The sequence below is a fragment of the Rhagoletis pomonella genome, unplaced genomic scaffold, assembly GCF_013731165.1.
Source record: "Rhagoletis pomonella isolate Grant_MI unplaced genomic scaffold, Rhpom_1.0 Rhpom_scaffold_00004, whole genome shotgun sequence".
Taxonomy (NCBI): domain Eukaryota; kingdom Metazoa; phylum Arthropoda; class Insecta; order Diptera; family Tephritidae; genus Rhagoletis; species Rhagoletis pomonella.
Window position 1 is genome coordinate 6013585 of NW_023458558.1, and position 16618 is coordinate 6030202.

The window sequence follows — 16618 nt, forward strand, 5'->3', positions numbered from 1 at the left end:
TATATAATTCATATTAGAAAAAAACTAAATTATCCATATGCACACTTTCGTTAGAAAACCGAAATAATGCATATAAAAACCGAAATAATGCATCTGTGAAAGACGAAGTAAAGCAAACAAGCACAGTTTCGGTTGAAAACCGAAATAATGCATATGAGAAAATACCGAAATTATGCATATGCATATATCGGTTGAAAGTTTATTAATTGAATAATCAACAAAAATTTTCTTTTTGATAACAAACAAATTCATTGAACCATAAATTGAACATCAAGAATTTAAACCATGGTACATGGTATTTATGTGCCTTGAATTTAAACAAGTATAAAAACATACAAAATAAAAAACAAAAAAATACCCTACAATGCATACTTTCGTTTTAAACGCGAAATAATGCATATGAAAACAAACGAAGTAATGGATACAAGCACAGTTTCGGTTGAAACCGTAATAATGTCGAAGTGAACAGTTTCCATATCCGCAATTTCGGTGCCCCCTTCAATTCCATATTGAACAGGTAATATCAGCAGAGTAGCTAATTTAATTATAATTTTTACCAGCAATCACCCGGCTTTCCCGGGGGAACTTTAAAAATTAATTTCGCGTTGTTGACATAACAAATAAAGGGGGGAAAAAATAACCTTAAGTTTTAATTCGTCTTTTAAAGCCTCCTTTACAACCATTTATAGCAATTAAAAAAAATAAATTTGTATGGATGGCAGAGCTATTATCCCAACTTTCTTGATTTCCAGTGTATTGAACTTAGAATACGAGGAATATTACTTTTTACAGAAGTTTATTGCATTAAATTTTCAAGCAAGAAATATATGAAGGAATAGTTAAACGGTGTGGTACCGTGTAGATAATAAGGCTTGGCCATCAAAATATGTAATAAAAAGTAAAAAATAATTTTAATGCTACATATGTGCCATAAGGTAATGTACATAAATGTACACAGCATTAAGTTAATAGATCCAAGTAAAATTTGAGAAGTATTCTTGCAACTGTACGATGATTCTTGCTGAATGCGGTTTTATAAATAAATCATTAGTTCGGATTATAGAGTTCTGACTGTATATATGATGTATGGAAAGGACGTCTCTCATATCGTCGCTGAAATGCAAAAAAAAAAAACACAACTAACTATTTTTATGTATTGCATAAAAAGATGTGCGGACTTATAACTCGATGAAATGCATCATTATCAATCAAAACGCGAATTTTGGATTTTTAGTAAGCTATGGCATTTTGTATTTCAGCGACGATGTGAGTTACGCCCTTACGCTCCATACTATTCTAGCGATATGTATCAGGGTCGACAACTATTTTTAATACTACCAAAATTGTTTGATAATAACATTAGTGGAATTTAGTAGACTCTGTTCTAACATTTTCAAAACTTATTTATTACTTTTGCATATTTTTGTACAAAAGAAAGTTTGCGAAAATGCAAAATAAGAAAAACAATTTTTTAATAGCCTAAAAGCTATTTCGAAAATTTGTAATTTGTAATTTGTAAATTATAAATTACAAATTACAAAATTGCACTAGTTTTCCCCTAAGTAGATAAATAATTTTAGAGGATAAATTTAGCCATCTATAAATAAATTACCTCCTATGTAAACTTTGTTCGGAAAAGGCCCATTACTTAACTATGTTTGTCTTATTTTTGCAAGCTCAAATCTTTCATATTTTTGTTGTTGCATACAAATTCCCCAAGGAGTTTTTGGGGAGTGATACTGGAGTGACAGTCCTTGGTCAGATATAAATCTGGATAGTTACGGTTACTTAGACCCGACTGTCGTGGTGACGAATCTTTCATATTCGTTTGCATCAGTGGCGGATTTACGAAGGTGGTTCTCGGGTTCAAAATGAGCTTTCTGGCAATGCTGTTAAATCTGGTCAAAGAGGTTTTTGAAATTTTGACCATCCGCTCGTCTTCTCCACATCCGCTCGTCTTAACCTCCGATTTCAAACTTATTTTCGGAAGGATTTAGAACACTATCATATAAGCTTCATCAAATTTCTTGCATTTATCAAAGTTTTGCATTTATCATTTTTGGGGATCAAAACACTGAACAGATTTGTTTTTGATAAAATGACTCTGAAGATGAGTTATGCTCTCAGAGTCAACGTCGCATCTATTTCCTGATATCAATGTCGTATTCTGTGCATACTTCGCTCTTATTTTCGAAAAGTTCGTGAAAATGATGTTCAGCATTTTATTTACTTGTTTATTTATTTTTTTAATCAAATGGAATACAAATCCTTACTGACTATAAAACAAAGAGCTTAAACACTACCTAAAGTAATTTAGCCACATGTTTCGAAATTCCTGCATAGCATCTTTTGGAAATTTCAATTGCTCACTCAAAGGCAAGACGTTGGAGTGCACCGACACACATTTTAAACACATATCTAAAGTAGAAATAAAAAGCAACCAGGAACTGAAGTTTTTGTTTGTGGTTTTTCCAACTTGCTAAAACGCCTTTCTAAAGACACTTTACATGCGAGGTGTAACGGCTCCCCCAATCACTTTTAGAAATTCTTCAATTTGACAGACTTTTCAAAAGTACTTGCACTTGCAACTTGCTGCTTTAGATGGCCTTATTTCACATTCACACGATAGTCGGGTCTACGTAACCGAAAGGGCCCAGATTTATATCTGGCCAAGGATTGTTACTCCAGGAACACTCCCCAAACACTCTTTGGGGGAATTTGTATGCTGTTACAACAACATCATGGCCTTATTTCTACATACATATATAGGTTGTCCAGACAACCCGCCTACCCCTCCTATAACCAACAAAATCGGGGATGCTCTATCTTTTGGTGGTATTATTGACTTTCGGTTTGGGTTAAACTGATCGGAAGACCATTTTTTTAATTAGACATACATAGGTACATGTTTTTAAAACAGATTAGGATTCTGAGGATAAAAATACGTTACGCTTGTTTGAAACTTTTTTCTCAATAGTGCCGTTTTCAGCCTTTAAATGACCTTCGAACTTTTACTCGTAATGGACTTCTTAAATGGGTGATAATCATTCAGGCTCTGCAATTCACTTCCGGGAGAATTCAAAGTGGCTTTTGTTGAATTTCACTTGGAATTTTTTATAGGAAAACGAAAAGATATGAATTACCAAATCGGGGATGCTCTATCTATTGATCCGAAAGTGATTTTTTTTAATAGGACATACATATGTACATACATATGTACATGGTTTATTTAGCGAAGAATGATATTTTCAACTTCTGCCTGGAGCATAGTCCATGAGTCCTGGTTCAAAGTCGTAAGGAGTAGATATGAATGTATTTACATACATTATTCTTAACAAAACTTGTGCATATGTAACATGTACATGCATACATATAATAAACATTCATATGTACATACGTACCCAAATATGTATACACATATTTAAGTACATGTGCAAGTCCAATGTAAAAACATTCATTTAGGTTTAAGTTAAGCAATGATGACATACCAATGTGGGATCGGTGAAATCAGGCGCTGTATTCATGGTCAAGGACACTGTAATGCAAGCTGTACACAAAACCGCCACGGCCAGGACCATTAGATAAGGCCGCCGCACTAAGAAGTTATAGTACCAATGCATATACATTCCCAACACAAAGGCCAAAAACAAATTCAATCCTCCTCCAGCTGTCAATCCACAGGATACAATTATTTATGTAACTTCCGTTAATTATATTAACATCCTTTGTGTGCAGTTGATATTGCAATTGTCGACTCAGTTTCTTCAAAAACTGTTTTTTTTTTGTAGTCTATAGGACTGAGCTCGTTACCCAGCGTTAGCTTTTATTATAAAATAATGGTACTCCTTTTATTAATTCATACTTTATATGCTTCGCACACTTTTCATTAAATATGAATATACCTATAATAATTGCAAATTTATATGGAAAACGACTACAGGTATTTACTAAGCATTTTACTAAGCAAATAATGCGAGGATAATAACCAGTGTGCGGACCACCGCGAATTCATATTACAACAAACACACTAGCTTTGTTTCTCAACTGATAATTGTCACAAACTATCACCAATTTCTACTGCAAAGCGTTTCTTAACCCAAAAAACTAGCAGAAACTAGCAGCTCTCGATCTTACGCTCTTCTTTTTTTGGCTTTCCTGCTAGTTTCTGCTAGTAAAAATTTTACTGTCAAAATGGATAAACAAAAATTCGCGCCAAATACTTTCAATATTCAAATACACCTATCAGCTGATTACTTCCTAGTTTCTACTAGTTTTGTGTTTCTTTACTTTTTCGTTATTTCGCTCTCTGTGAGCGTAATTCTTTCAATTTTCTCATTCTTCTTATTCCTGATAATTATTTGCTAGAAAAGAAAAGAAACAAACCTACAATTGGGTTTTGATAGGCTAGTCTCCCCTGAACCGTTTTTTTCCAGATTTTTGGCCTATGTGCGCTTTTATTCGAAACCTAAATGTTTCGGTACCGAGTATCGAGAGTATTGGATACTTAAAAGTATTAACTCAGCACGTCACTACTGCTGTCATCTCGACTGTGACGTCAGCAAAATAGCTAATTCTGTCAAATTCACTGAGAGCCCATTAGCGCTGTTGCCATCGGCGCCACCATATGTATTCTCAAAATATGGACTCACAATGTAAAAGGTGACGTGTTTGTTATAGATATGTTTATATTGCATGTGTTTCATTATATATAATAACTTTTACAGAAATCTAGAGCTTAAGTCATGAAACTTTTTGTACAAAAAATGTCCACATAAAATCATAAATGTAAAAATGTAAAAGTTTTATAAGTAAATAAACAAGAATTTAAGTAAATTAATGAACATTTTATAGTGTCGCGACATACTTTTGTTTTTTTCCTTAAAGCTTATTATTAATTTTTTCCTCATCTAACGAAAACCACGTAAATCCCAATTTCAAACTTTGTGCAACAATTAATAAAATTCCTCACAGTTTCGCCAAAGTTTCAAACTTTGGAATCAGAATTTTGAGAAAAATGTTTGGTATGCAAATTTTTAGTCCTTTAAGTTTTAGTGTAATAAACATGTATTTTCTTCTATAAGAAGTTCGTTTTTATATGGAAGAAAAAGCGTGACACTGATAGCAAAAAAATTATCAAAAATCAACGAGATTCTTCAGCAGCTTGAAACCTGCAATTTATTATATTATTTAGTATTTAAATAAGTGAATTCATATTGCCTTCAACCGTAATTTTTACAAGTCTTTTTGCTGCATTCAAATTAAAAAAATTCATCCCCACTATCGAGAGTATCGATGGCAGCGCACTATCAGAAAAATGACTATCGGCACAATCGATAGTGACCCCAAAAACTATCATCAACTATCGATTTGCCACTACTACTTTTGACTGCCATCCAAGTTAACTCTGTGATTTTGAATAGAAGACGCCACTTTGGCAACGCATGCATTGCCGCAACCAAGGTGTATTAAACAAGGTGGTGTTGGGGCGACAGCTGAGGTTTTCGCCGTGGAGGCCATTACGTCAAAATGATGTGTTTGTTGTAACTCATACCAATGACAGTATGGACATCAGCGTATAATTTGTTAGTGTAATTTTTTACTTATATACGGCCAACACCACCTTGTTAAATACGCCTTGGCCGCAACTGATAAATTTGCCCAACTCAACGTTGCCGAAAGCTTTCGCTGGAAAATCGTCACTTTACCTAAAAAAAATCGTATTTTCGTCAAAAAAATCGTAAAATTTTTGTTTATTGTATTTTTTTTTTACAAATTAAAAGAAAAAAACTAAGCAATTGCGTTTTCTTAAAATTGCATACCGTTAACTAAAATGTATTTGAACAAATTGAGCAAAAGGTCTGAAACTTTAAGAAAAAGCATTTAAAGGACAATTGCTTTTAAATAGTTGAACTCCGCTGGTTTGAAGTTTTTGGTCTAGTTTTAAAGTAGGGGTCTTCACACCGAGCTTGGCACCCGGTGTTCGGTAATTTTTCCCAATATATTTTGTTTGTGTAAAAATATTTTATTATCGGTACACCGGCTACCGAATTATCGTGATGGAAGCTGGATAATTTTTCTGGTAGTTGGTAAGCTGCAATCAGCTGTTCGATATTTATTCAATTCGAAATCTGCCCGCTGCCAAAAGGCATAACGCATATAAGTAAATAAAATTCCTTAAATTTCTGTTACAATAAATTTTTTTTTAAGAAAGATCATCCCCTTCTCCGTCCTTCGTAAAGGCAGCCTTGTGAAAGGGAGTGTCAAACCGCGGCTGTCAATAATTATCTGACCTTGTATTATTGAATCATGCATGGGTTCAAGGTACTAAAAATGTCAGTTCTCATAAAACATCGAAGCATGCAAGCAAAACATCGATAGTTTCGATGCATCGATGTTTTTTCGACATTACTACACCTCTGCTTTTAAACAGCTGATGATCATTTGGAGCGAGCGGCGGGTTATTTAATAGTGCAATTGGAATTAATTTTTAATGGATATTTGGCTGTAATGCTGCGTCAACTTTCAAACTCAATAAGAAGGCAATTGAAAACTAATGGGAACTCAGCTAAACTACTTGCTGCCATATCGTCAACAGAGCATCCTAATGGGTTTTATTGCACAAAAGCTACCGGCGGAAATGGAGGCCAAAGGAATAACAATGATAGTGCACGGGACGAAAAGCGTAAAATACGCAAAGCATCAGTTCCAGCAGTCCAAAATCCGTTTGCCAACGTAACAAACAAAACAAAGGAGTCTTACTTGACTATGGTTGAAATATTCGAAGATCGTGACGTTCATCGTCGCAATCATGTAGAGTTTATTTATGCTGCTCTCCGCAACATGGCTGATTTTGGGGTGGAGCACGATATAGAAGTGTACAAAGCGTTGATCAACGTTATGCCCAAGGGAAAGTTTATACCTACCAATGTTTTTCAGGCTGAATTCATGCACTACCCTAAACAACAACAGTGCATTATAGATTTGTTAGAACAAATGGAAGATTTAGGTGTGATGCCCGACTATGAAATGGAGGCTATGTTGTTGAATATATTCGGACGACGGGGGCATCCATTACGTAAGTACTGGCGTATGATGTATTGGATGCCCAAATTTAAGAATTTATCGCCGTGGCCACTGCCAAATCCAATGCCAGATGATACACTAGAGATAGCCAAGATGGCAATTGAACGTATGTGTACAGTAGACTTACGATCCAAAGTTTCTGTCTATGAAACTAAAATTGTCAGGGATGCCGTCGATGAAACGTGGATTGTAAGTGGGATGAGTGCGGAACAGTCGCATCTTTTACGTGTTCATCCCCGTCACAAAGCGGTTTATATAGAAGGCCCGTTTTTAATTTGGTTGCGAAATCGCTCTATTAACTACTTCACTCTACGAGCTGATCCAGATCTTGAATTTCTTCAAAGCCTAAAACAAAATGAACATGAAGATCAGGACGGTATGTAAATACCTATATGCAAATAATTATTTTTTATGAGTTAAATACATCCATAAGCATATCTGACTTAAAAATCTGAATTTACTAGATGTTTCCCGATTAAAGACGCCGGTTCTCGGTGCAGCAATGCCGCGAACACAGAATCAAGTTGGTAAAAATCGTTCAGTTCATCAACAAGAAGATGGTACTATATTCGCAATTTGTGCAACTGGAACCTCAACAAAAGACTCATTACTATCGTGGATACGACTGTTGGAGAATAACGGGAATCCAACGCTTGGTGAAATACCTGTATTATTCAGGGTTTCATCTGCTATTGCTGCGAAAGCAATTGAGATAGAAAGCAACACGACGAAATCGGGTAATGAGCAAGAAAGTCCAATCCCAAAAACAAACTGATTAAACCTCTCCGTTGAGTAGTTTCACCAAAATTTTGTTAAAAACATTAACAATTAGAATAAAAAATAACATTCTTTAGGGCGTCAATAGTAATTTTTATTTTGCCATGTAAATGTTGAAACTTCGAACATTAAATTATTTACATACAATAGATGGCTTTTAAAATATGTACTAAAACCTTATGAAAATATTTCTTAACTAGGCCATTAGCCAGCGACATAGGCTTAAGTGAAAATAATAGTGTCATTCCGCCATTTATGTTCAGCCTTATCATGAGTTTAATTTTCTCCTGAAATCGTTCACTTCTCGCTTATGTGTAATCACTACGGGCTGATGAAAAAGTTTCGGGTGAATTTATTTTCGGCGAAACTCAGGATAAAGCTGATTGTATAACCTAATGCCTATAAAAATCTTACATTCATTCAATGTGCTTTGCAGGATCAAATCACAGTAATATTTTTACATAAGTGTGTATACCCGTACATATGTATGTATGTTGTATTATAGAGATAATTCGACTTTGCAATACCCCGCCAAAAGATTATAAACAGTGCTCACTTATTATATTTACAAGTTTATACCATTTTTTGAGTTTTAACTATTTGGTTTATAAAACCATACATAGATCATTCAGAACACACGAAATAAATCAAGGTTCAAATTTTGTACAAAGATTCCGAAAATTCCAAAAATTATCAAAATTTCAAGCTTTTTAATCAGAAATTTTAGAAAATTTTTAGGTATGCAGGTTTATAGCCCACATAAAAAAGTACAAGTTTCAAGATACTCAAATTTGCGTTGATTTTTTTGATTATTTTGGTTGAGGGTATTTTGCATTTTCTCCCATACAAAGTATGTTCGAAATATTTTCTACATATATAAAAAAAACGCATAACACCGTCGGCAAAAGAAATTATGAAAAGTCAACGCGTAGCGCCTGCACTTTTTTATACTGAAATTGAATGGGCCATAAACCTCCATGCCCAAAAATTTTCTAAAATTCGGATTAAAAATTTTGAAATTTTACGATAAATTTTTGGAATTTGTTAATTTTTCGCAACTTTTAATTTGATTTTTTAATGTTCTGCACAAGATTTGAAGCTTTGATTTAGATGGTTTATATTTATGACTGAATCAAGTATACATATACATACATATATATATTTTTTTTAATATACCTAATTCAAATTCAAAAGGTCGGACAAACTCGAAAATGTAAACATCTGACTACTGTTTCCAACCGTCTGGCGGGGCACAGCACTTAATTAATAGTGAATGACTAGAACTCACAATCTCTTAGCTAGGGAGTAGTAAAAAAGTGAATTCACATTCAATCATAGCTTATAAAATTTTTTTTTTTTTATATATATAAGTAATGTAGCTGAAGTATAGATACGTATAATATTGCATTATTTAATTTATCAATAATTCGCAAGTCAAATGAGATTTAAGTTTAAAGGTAATTCCTTTCAACATTTTATCCGGCGGATTTGTTGAGCGGAAATACTTTCGTAACCACACCAATTCCTTTGCTTGTGCCCTCGCGAAACAGCATACGCATACCTGGCCGGACAAATTCAGGATGTCCGACGAATTGGAACAACACTGACGCGCTGTCATTGGTACCCATTTTTTCACGCTCCTCGATTGCTCTTATTATTGCTGTTTGCCGAATACTGCCGATATGTATAGTAGTCTGGAAGCCTACGTAAATTGCGGTAGCGTGAAAAAGAACAGACACTTCGGCCTAAAATAATGTCCACGTCAAAGTAATATATTCATATCTATGTACTATTAAATTCGCTACAACTTTAATTGCTCACCTGGAATAAAAATGTACCGTATGGCTCATCTTCAGGATCTCCAGTATCGGCCAGCAGTGCCATGCCACTTCTAAGTGGTGGAAGAGTCTGATTGGGAGTAAAAGATAAAGAAGCACTTTGTCCTGCACGCACCACACGGCACGGTGCTTTATTTCGATGAATTGTATGTACATTAACGGAATGAAAACTTCCGTCTGGTAATGGACCAATTTTTATTTGCATATTTTCGGTGAGCACGCCTTTAACTAACAAGCCACCAACTACAGGGCCAACTTCTGTTACACGAAAAATCTCATCTATGTGAAATTCGCTTGCCTCTTGTTCTAAGCGCTCTTTTTCAAGATTACTTATACTCGGCGATAGTACATAGAGGAATTTAGTAACAAGATTAAGTCCCGCACCAGTTACGTTTGAAACACAAAATATCGGAACAACTTTTTCCGATACCTGATTCGATGCTGCTGAGATCGCATCATCTGCATTTGTGATAATAAACGGCACCTTTCGGCAACCTACTGAAGTCAGAACATGCCTCAGCTCCTGTACAGTTTGTTCCGGACTTGTAATATCAGTCTTGGTAACTACAATAAAGAAGGGCATATCCAGCGCACGCACAATGGAAAGATGCTCCTTGCTAGTGCCTGTACAACCGCTGCCTGCAGAAACGACCAACATAGCATAATGAGGTGAGTAGCCCAACAGTGCCTGCACTGTTGTCCGCATGTAGCGTCTATGACCTGCCAAATCCATAAATGTAACCAACTTTGTAGAGCGATCGCTTATTTCTTCTGCCGTCATCATCTCATTATATTTGTAGTTGATAATTGTACCCTATTATAAAGTAAACAGTTTTATTAGATTTTGTATTCACCTATCTTCAAGGATGGCAGAAAAAGAATTTTAATCACAAGGCAAAAATAAACTAATTGCAGGAGTTTTTAAACTTGTATGAATTTACCTTTAATAAATTCAGGCATTATGAATCTCTATAGTTCACTATGCGACTGTGAATTAAAATTTTTGCTCATTTTTTTATGGCAATACTGGTTAATCCACAATTGTTAATTAAAAGTAAAATTTCGTTCAACTAAGCTAGGTAGAATTTCTAAATACTGGAGTCTTATGCATTTGCAGCTATGTATAGGGTGATCAATATAGACCTTTGCTTTTAAGTTAAAAACAAAACACAAGTTTCAATTATGGCGATTTCTTAAATTTTTACGCGCAAATGTTAAAAAAAAATCGCCAAATTGGCGCGAAATCGCCATATCTGGACAATCTGGTAGACAATGATAATGTTGTCGAGTCGTACAATTCAGCCTTATTTACGACTTACGCAATTAGGCTGAATAGTTTGGGGAATTGCTCTTCTTTAGACTGACGAATTTAATTATCTCAAAAACGTCTTGGGAGTCTTTTACTATTATTCTATCAGAAATATAGCAAAGTAAAAGGAATGTTATGATAGAATTAAATCGTAAATTGAACTAATCACAACTGAAACCAAATTATTAGTCGAGCCATCCTTTCCTACGCTACATTTATATGTTTATTTCTCAGTTTTAAAACTTTAATATTACCTGTGAATCGAACCCAAGAGTTTCGTGTGAAATGCTTGAAGTGCGACCGGATTGAATTTCATGCATGTGCCTAAACATGATCAGGCGTGCCAAACCGCGTCCATTGTCTAATTCACCTTGTGTAAGAACACCCAACAGCGTAGATTTGCCAGCCTCCGCGCCGCCTAGCACTGCAACTCGTATTTCTATATTATGTTGATCATCAGGTATTTTACGGACTAAAACTTCCGCCACAGATCGTTGAGAGCCAACATATTTTCGTCTCAAAACTGATGTGCTGGCGCCCAGCTTTTGTGCCATCTGCTTAAGCGTAGCCAACGAGGCGTTCATGTCCTTTTCGTTGAGTCCGTGTAAATGCCCGGAATCAGATACCCCTATTTCATAAACCGCTTCTCCATTGCCTTCACGTAGCCTCCATTTCATTTGTGTCACGAGATGTTCAAAGCGATGCTTTGACGGACTTATTAGTTTCAGTTTATACTCAATATTTCCTAATTGGGGCTCGGGTGGCAAAACGCCACGATCGAAATCTATAATTATCTTATTGTTGTGAACGTCCACTTCCCCTTCACTGCTGCTTCCACTTCCGCATTCAATGTCACTTTTGCGTATACCTCCATTTGACTTCCCAAAAGACTTTCGAAATTTTACTTCATTATTTCGAGGTGGACAATTGTTATTTGCCTTGTCAATATCACGAATCCCCTCATCGGGATCGAAGAGGTTTAAGAGTCCACAATCCATAGCCTAATAAGTAATGAAAGTTTAAAGCGTGCATGTATATATAAATATATGTATATACACTTGTGGTCAGCTGATTAAGTCAAGTGACATTTTGACTAGTTTTGGCTATTTTTCTTTTGTTTATCTAATGTTTATATTTTTTCTTTATAAAAGTTTAGCACTTTACCTAACTAGCGATACATAAATTCAAATTTCAAACTGCATACAAAAATTATGAAAATTCAACAAACTTTCACATTTGCACCCAAAAATTGTATTTAGAATTTTTAGAAAAGTTTTGGGTATATAGTTTTGTATCCCATTAAATTTTTGGAGATTAAAGTGCAAATTTCAAGATGCTAGAAAATCGCGTTGATTTATTGTATTTTTTTTTTTGCTTTTTTTGGGGCTACGAATTTTCTCCCATACAAACGTCGAGCATATTTTATGGAGCAAATTGTCGAGCATATTTGATATGGAAGAGAATGCAAAACAAAAATATTAAAAATCATCGCCAAAAAATATATTAAAAATCAAAGCGATTTTCTAGCGTCTTGAAATTTGCACCACTAAAATTTAATGAGCTACAAAACTGCATACCCAAAATTATTCTAAAAATTCCCATAAAGTTTAAAATTTTCGGGCTCAAATGTTAAACTTTAATTATAAAAATATAAACATTAAATAAACAAAAGAATAATAGCCAAAACTATTCAAAATGTCACTTGACTTAATCAGCTGACACAAGGGTATAGTATATGTATGTATGTATGTATGTAGATATAGGAAAGGGCATAATAAAGCAATGTGAATTCGTTACTATGCTTTAAACATGATTAATTTCTGGTAATTTTCATTTGACTCTATGCACCGGAACGCAACAGGTTTTACCCGATAAATACTTTCCCACGACAGTTGGAACCAAACGTTGGCGAGTCGACTTTGAAGTCATCCCGCATCTAAGATATAATGGACGAATGGCCGAACTACGTAGGAACTACTAAGGGGGACTGCTAATGTTGAAAAAACTAAACCAACGAACATAAACATACATACATACATACCATGCATGTATTTTCCTATATATTTATACAAATGCATACATACGTATATGAAAAGTGTTAAAATAGTGGTTATGACGTGGAACTTTCAAGTACTCATTCCAAAACAGAAAGAACTTTGAAAAATGTAGAAATCAACTGGCTTTGATGACCTTGGAATCGTTGTCCTTGTTTTTTTCCAACGTGAAAAGCACTATTTTTTAATTGGAATTCAAATTTCATGTGTCTTTTTTAATTAACATTTACAATGCACATAGATATTTAATTTACATTCTTTTAAAATGTGTTCAGTTAAATACTTGTCGATTACAAATTTGTTTCTTCTACAAAACGCGTCTATGTACTAAAAGTGGCGGCGCGACTCTTACAAATAAAAAAATCGATTTATTGCAACACTACATACATATGTTTGTGCATATATGTACATTAGGATGGTCTTTAAATGTAGGGAGCAAATTTTTACATCAGATTTCCTAAGCCTCAACCTCTACGTCGATGGTACTATAGTGGAAGGTATCACATATAAATTTTGGGCCCGATCGGATACGATTAACACGTGTCGCACAGGGGGCAAAATTCAGATTCCTCTATGGAGACTCAAAAAATTAAAATTAATATTTTTTTTTCGTCTAATACCCAAAATCGATGGTATCATTGCTGAAGATATTGCATATAAATTTTGGTCCAGCTTGAAGTCGGTTAAGGAGTGTCGCACAGGGGTCAAAGTTCAGATTACCCTATGACGACGTCTTAAAGCATAAACAGACGCAAGCGGTGATCCGGATCAACTCGGGAATTAACCGCAGTTGAATCGGATTAAGTCCGAGTTAATCCGGATCAACGCTGCTGCCTATTTAAGCTTTTAGCCGATTTAAATCGGGACTAAAATTTATATGCGATATCCTCGAGATTAGTAGTATCGATTTTGGGCATTAAATGAGAAACATATTTTTAATTTGTTGAGTCCATAGAGGCATCTGATCTTTGACCCCTACGCGACACGCCTTAGTCGACTCCATTCGGGTAGAAAATGTATATATCGTCGTTTAAAGTGCAAGACCGCGTATCAACCAAATGCAAAACCGCGTATGTGAAGTTGTAGAAATTATTTTCTAGAACGTAAAAACACTCATATTTCAAAATGGTTCTATTTTTTATAAAGCAATCGCATTTCTGGCTAGTATATTTCAGGACGAATGGATAAGGATTGAGCCAAGAGCTTGTGTGGGCAAATCCAATTTTTGGCAGCCAATGTCAGTTACGCGATTTTGCAGGATGACGATACGCGGCTTTGTACTTTAAACGACGATATGATATCTCCGATCATCGTAGTATCGATTTTGGGTATTATATGAAAAAAAATTAATTACAATTTTTTGAGTCCCCATAGAGGAATCTGAACTTTTCCCGCTGTGCGACACGCCTTAACCGTCTCCAATGGGGACCAAAATTTATATGTGATATCTATGACAGTGGTGTTACCGATTGAAGGGGTAAGACTGAAAAAAATAGTTTATTTGATTTTTTAAGGATCACCCTAATGTACATACCTATGAAATAAAACCGAAAACAGCAAACCAAACAATAAATAGATAAAGATAAACCCTTGAATTTATTTTTGTTGAAATTAGTAAGCAAGCTCAATCGGCTATTGCTAACTAAAATTATACGATCTTTGCGAAAGAGAATGCATTATTTTGAAGTCCTTTAATTTCATCTGAGTAGTAATTTTTCTTCAGTACTGAGTCCTAACGATGAATATTAATTCTAACGATTTTAATTAGATGGTGTTTTTTTAAGGAAACATGGGGAAATTTTAGTATACAAACGGCAAATTCTAGAAAAAAAGGGGATGAGGAGGGGTAGAAAAGGCCCCCTGATTTCAAAAATACCCCTTATTTTTTAGCAAACTTATAGTTCTTATATAATTTGTTGTTAAAGCTTTCGTATAAACGATGAATAAGATAGCAAAATAACATCAAACTCGGTGCTGCCAGACTGGAATTTCGAATAATAAAAGCGGATTTTTAATTCGGAATTTTCACTTAGTAGAATTCTCCTTTCTGCGTAGACGGCCTTCGGCCGCGCTTCAGGATTATAACCCTTACTAAATAGAATTAGATGTAGCCTTGGGAAAGAATAAGGTAACTAGAATTCCCTTTCTGTGTGGTAAACCTGGGGCTGCCGCCCCAGTGATGTCTATTATGGTTATGATCAGGACTAAGACCCCTATCGATCCCAATATAAATTTTTTCAATCAGAGAAATGCACGTATTCTGCACGTATTAACTGTTGGAGTGACAGTCCTAGGCCAGATATTCATATGTATGTACATGCATAAATCTGAGCCGTTTCGGTTACGTAGACCCAATTGGCGTGCGAGGGAAGAAGAAAGGCTGCCCACAGCCTTAATCTGAAAACCACACCCTCCGAAGGATTATGTTTTTAAGTAATTTTTTAACCGTAATAATTGTTAATTAAATAATTGTTAATTACTTAATTTGTTTTAAGTAATTTGATAACAATTTGTTAGACAATAAACTGTATTTTAATTGAAAATTCTCAAAAATTAATCATTAAAGGTAAGTGGCAAACTGTACATACATGTATCATATATGGCTTAAGCAACAAATCTATTTTAAGAGCTCACATATTTTCTACTTTCAATTAACATTCTCCTAGATAAAGCAATATACATATGTACATCTAAAATGTTACTCGGGATGCAAATACTATATATATATATATATACATTAGCGTGGGCCGAAAATCCGATTTTTTAGAATTTTGATTGGTAATAGCAAAAATATGGTTCGTTACGCTTTAAAAAAAATTAGTGTGAGAACTTGGAATTTTTTGGTGAATATCCTAGGCTCGCCCAAGTCCATCCAGGTAAATATGCTCAAAAACTAAAAATTTGTTAATAAATTAATTAATACATTTTTTTATTAAAATTGCAATAATCTTTTAAAGTATTAGTCCTACATAATTTGGTATATGGACCTTTTTGTAGAGAATCAAAGTTAGCTAGGAAAATATTTTTTTTAGTACCTACTTGAACTTTGAGGGACTTGGGCGAGCCCAGGAAATTGACCAAAAATTTTCACATTTCACACAGATATTTTTTAGAGCATAATGAACCATATTTTTGCTATTACCCATCAAAATTCTAAAAAAGCGGACTTTCGGCCCACGCTAATATACATATATACCTATACATACATTTGTATATAGTCAGACAATATGCGATTTAGTTTTATTGTTTATATCCAAGCAATTATTTTACTTTTGAAACGGGTGATGCAATGCGGATGATCCAGGAGTAATAGGCTTTATATCGAAAAGCTTAACAATTACAAAAACATAGTTATATGTTCCTTTAATAGTTCACTTACTTACTGTTGAACTTCTAAATTGTCTTTGCTTTAGTCTCAACTTTATCTTGCTTTTACTTCATGGACTAACCATAGAATTCTTACTTAATATTCACAAAATCACGAAATATTTACATTCTTTTTTGTTTAAAGAGCGTCCATATATAGCAGAGTTTCCCATTCGCATTTATTTTGTAGA

At 34.5% G+C, this 16618-nt stretch overlaps 3 protein-coding genes across 10 annotated transcripts in view; 1 reads left to right on the forward strand and 2 right to left on the reverse strand.

Moving 5' to 3' along the window:
• The window catches only part of LOC118736868 (protein dispatched), a 33015-nt gene extending 28994 nt beyond the window's left edge, over positions 1 to 4021 (reverse strand). The window contains exons 1-2 of one of the 3 annotated variants that reach the window (XM_036466964.1): positions 3903 to 4020; positions 3489 to 3820 (exon numbers count right to left, since the gene is read on the reverse strand). In XM_036466964.1, the coding sequence (XP_036322857.1) occupies positions 3489 to 3626 (138 nt within the window). In that variant the 5' untranslated portion in view covers positions 3627 to 3820; positions 3903 to 4020. Of the gene's footprint in view, positions 1 to 3488 lie in introns of all 3 variants that reach the window. The other 2 variants (XM_036466965.1, XM_036466963.1) reach the window with 2 other exon arrangements.
• Positions 4022 to 6413: 2392 nt separating this feature from the next.
• LOC118736870 (evolutionarily conserved signaling intermediate in Toll pathway, mitochondrial) lies at positions 6414 to 7951 on the forward strand. The gene is made up of 2 exons (XM_036466968.1): positions 6414 to 7459; positions 7548 to 7951. The coding sequence occupies exons 1-2, from the start codon at positions 6508 to 6510 to the stop codon at positions 7856 to 7858; spliced, it is 1263 nt and encodes a 420-aa protein (XP_036322861.1). The 5' UTR covers positions 6414 to 6507; the 3' UTR covers positions 7859 to 7951.
• A 729-nt stretch (positions 7952 to 8680) lies between these two features.
• Positions 8681 to 16602, reverse strand: LOC118736871 (GTP-binding protein 2). Of its 6 annotated transcripts, none has more exons than XM_036466970.1 (4): positions 16445 to 16602; positions 11262 to 12008; positions 9682 to 10512; positions 9336 to 9605 (listed from the first exon to the last, which is right to left on the reverse strand). In XM_036466970.1, exons 2-4 carry the CDS (start codon positions 12003 to 12005, stop codon positions 9336 to 9338), a joined length of 1845 nt encoding a protein of 614 aa, XP_036322863.1. In that variant the 5' UTR covers positions 12006 to 12008; positions 16445 to 16602. The 6 variants fall into 6 exon arrangements, with proteins under 6 accessions (XP_036322867.1, XP_036322863.1, XP_036322862.1 ...); XM_036466969.1 differs by having other exon boundaries at positions 16441 to 16602; XM_036466973.1 differs by lacking the exon at positions 16445 to 16602 and adding an exon at positions 16332 to 16423.
• Positions 16603 to 16618: the final 16 nt, after the last annotated feature.